The sequence below is a fragment of the Octopus bimaculoides genome, chromosome 20 (assembly GCF_001194135.2).
Source record: "Octopus bimaculoides isolate UCB-OBI-ISO-001 chromosome 20, ASM119413v2, whole genome shotgun sequence".
Lineage (NCBI taxonomy): Eukaryota > Metazoa > Mollusca > Cephalopoda > Octopoda > Octopodidae > Octopus > Octopus bimaculoides.
In genome coordinates this window covers 35391485-35395126 of record NC_069000.1, presented here as the reverse complement: position 1 = coordinate 35395126, position 3642 = coordinate 35391485, and the positions used below count along the sequence as shown (strand labels likewise).

Below are 3642 nucleotides of genomic sequence, written 5' to 3'. Positions count from 1 at the left end.
TAAGTTCTAGAATAAAAACGCTGGGTTAACGCCTCAACATATCACACCCCCTGGGAAAACCATATAACAGATTCTGTGAAAAATTCATTTGGGAGCCACTGCTATAGGTTACCTTTGAGTTGACTGTAGTGGAACTAACTGCTCATGCGGGAGCAGGGTTGGCTACGTATACAATAATGACAATAACAATAACAAAACATTGTAACATACCTGAGTTCTTGGCATGGCCTTTGGATTCATTGTGTACTGTTTTACTGTCTGACCAATCTTTGCTAAGGCTTGGCGTAGAACTGACCAGAGAGTGGACTTGCCTGAACCACTTGGTCCAACAATTACGATGCCCATCCTTTGTTTCAGCTGTTCATAGAGTTCCAAGGCTTTCTTCACCTGCTCAATAGCAATGTAAACCATTCCAGTTACATAATAAAATAACAGCTCGGTTATAAAAGTTTAATGAAATATAATTAGTCTTTCTGCTATAGTCACAAAGCCTGAAACTGTGGGGGAGGGGTGCTAGTCAATTACACTGACCCCCAGTGCTCAACTGGTACTTATTTTATCAACACTGCAAATATGAATGGCAAAACTGACCTTGGTGGAATTTGAACTCAGAATGTAGCACTGGAAGAAATGCCACTAAGCATTTTGCCTAGCATGCTAGTGATTTTGCCTAGCATGCTAGTGATTTTGCCTAGCATGCTAGTGATTCTGCCAGCTTGCTACTTTTATGAATACAATCAAAGAAAGAAAGAATAATGGAAAGAAAGAATGAGCAAAAGGAAGACAAAAGTAAGAAAGAATGAAACTGAGTAATCTTAACACCTAGTCTGCCCTGTGTGTCGTATATGATGCACAGGACACAATTTCCTGGGGTCAACACATCATATATGATACACATTCCCAATTTTTTTCTTTTCAACCACCAGAGTAACTTGGGATTTATGAAAGGAAAGCGTTATATTACTCAGAAAGTATGAAAGAAGGACTATGTAAAAGTCTGAAAACAAGCATGGGAATTTAGGACAAACTTATGAGAATGGTTTGGACAGGTGAAGAGTTAATGATTTGATCAAACAAACCCTAGAGATGTTGGTCAGATGGGAAAATAAAAACCCTTCTCAAAATCACATACAGAGAGAAAAACTTTAGTGGATCTCTGAGATAAGGAGACACTACTGATGTAGTTATTGTTGCTTATCCTGAGCTCAGTCCTTATTGAATTAACAGACTGATGATCAAAGGAACTCCAATTATGACCATTCCATCTTTTGGAGGTTTTGCCTTTTGCAGTCATAGTATATGTAAAACAACAATATGTAACCCAAACCTTTTTAAGAGGGGAGGATGTGATTTGAGGATAATTTGGCTGCTATTTCAAATGGACTAAACAACAATGTAGAGATATTCAGCTTGATTGTCATGAAGTGTTTCAGTGCTACAGCTATAGAGAAACAAATCTTAATGTTGTCATCGGGAGGCAGGATGGCCATGGTGTTTACAGGGTGGATGGATGAAGGAAATAAAAGGTAGGCAGATTATCTTGCCTACCTTTCATTGTGGCCAAATTTCATCATCAACAACAACAATAACAACAACCTCTTGGACATGATTACCTCAAGTCCTAGGTCTCATAGGGCAGTTACATGGTTTCCATGACATGACAGGGATCACATATCCCCAGGACAAGACACCAGTCCATTGCAGAGTTACTCACTTAACTGAAGCAATATGAAATGAATTTTTTTGCTCAAGAGTATAATGTACTGCCTGGTCCAGGAATTGAAACCATGATGTTGCGATTGTGAGTGCAACACCCTGACCACTAGGCCATGTACCTTCAGATAAATGGAAGAAAATGAAGGGATGGAGAGCTGAATGGATGGGGAAATGAAGGAGTGGATAGGGCAAATAAAAGGTGAGCAGGTGGATGGAAGGACATAAAAAGTCAATAGATGTATGGATGGCTACAGGGGAAATAAAAGGAGGATAGAGGTATGGAAGGATGGAGGGGAATCAAAAGTGGATAGATGACTCCATGGATAGATGAAGAAGATGGAATGTGGGTTGAAGGACGGAGGGACGAATACTTAAGTAGGTAGATATGTGTGTGTGTGTGTGTGTGTGTGTGTGTGTGTGTGTGTGTGCATGTATGTATGAGTGTGTGTGTGTGTGGGGGGATATGTTAAAGAATGCAAGAGAGACTGAGAGAGTTAGAGAGAGGGATGGAGGGATGGAAAGAGGGAAATATATGGCTGCAATAGTTCTATGTGATAACGCTTCATATAAGAGAACAGTTATGGCCAAATTTCAAAGACAGTATTTAATTTAAAGTAAGTCAAGAATTATATTGTGTAGAATAATTGCATTCCAAAGACATATGACCTCATTGTCTTTATTTGCCAATTCTTTGGGTTCCAAATAGTTTATATTTGGTTTGGTATGACACAGAGATCAATCTGTGGTTTAACTTATATTAGAAGATATGGGAGCGAGATGGTGAGGGATGACGAAGAGAATGGGAAAAAGAAAAGAAGAGAGAGGAGGGAGAGGTAGAAAGAGAGAAGAGGGAGAGAGTATGTGTGTATGTGTTTGTGTCTGTGCATAAGTGCACTTGTTCCTCATTGTGTATATGCATTGTGTGTGTGTGTGTGTGTGTGTATCTGCATATATCACTGTTTATATGTGTGTGACTGTGTCCATAGATATGTGTGTGAGCTCGAGTGTGTCTGTGGGTGTAAGTATATGTATGTGTGTGTCTGTGTTTGTGAGTGTGTGTGTGTGTGTGTGTGTACATATGTTTGTATGTCTGTATGTGAATGGGTGTGTGTGTCTGTGCACATGTGTGTCTCTGTGCATGTGAGTCTGTGTATGTATATGGCTGTGTGTGTGTGTATGTGAGTGTGCATGTGTATATCAGAGTGTATCTGTGCTATGCCTGAGTGTGTGGGCGAGTGTGTCACTGTCACTGTGTAAATGTGTGTGTGTATGTGTGAGTGTGTTAGCATATCTGCATGTGGAAGTGTGTGTATGTGTGTGCGTGTATGAGTGAGTGCGTGCGCACGCACATGTGTGTGAGTGAGCATATGTGCGTGTGTGTGTGAGTGTATAAGTGTATGTGTGCGAGTGAGTGCATGTGTGTGTATAAGGAAAATGTGTGATTCATGGGAGATCTGGCTGTTGTTTCTAGCACATCCCAAAACCTGCCTCCTTGTTTCTTTCTCACTCACACTTCTAATGATATTTTTCAATATTTTTCTCCCCATAAACAAATTTTATGCAATGAGGATGTCAAAGTAACACACGTGTAGTCCCAACAGAGCGAGGCCGTGTTATGCATGAGTGTAGGAAAAAAACCCCACCTAAATATGACACGTAGAATATTAAATATACTAAGACAATCTGAAAACAATAAAAACTTTTAAACGTTTACCAGTTTTTATGAAATTTTGGGGTTAATGGACTTGAGTTAACAGAAACTAAATGTAACAAAAGTTAATTAGTCTGATAATGATTTTCAAAGTTAACTTAAAAGTTGAATCACTAATGAAAATGTCAACTTCATTAATTAATGATTAGTGGATTAATGGACTTACGCCCAACTCTGTGTGTGTGTGTCTGTCTGTGTGTGTGTGTGTGTGTATA

At 39.4% G+C, this 3642-nt stretch overlaps 1 protein-coding gene across 1 annotated transcript in view; it reads right to left on the bottom strand.

Moving 5' to 3' along the window:
- LOC106875444 (cytoplasmic dynein 2 heavy chain 1) overlaps positions 1–3642 on the bottom strand; it is a 297845-nt gene that overhangs the window by 126480 nt on the left and 167723 nt on the right. The window contains exon 33 of the mRNA XM_052974965.1: positions 211–387. Within this exon, the coding sequence (XP_052830925.1) occupies positions 211–387 (177 nt within the window). The remainder of the gene's footprint in view (positions 1–210; positions 388–3642) is intronic.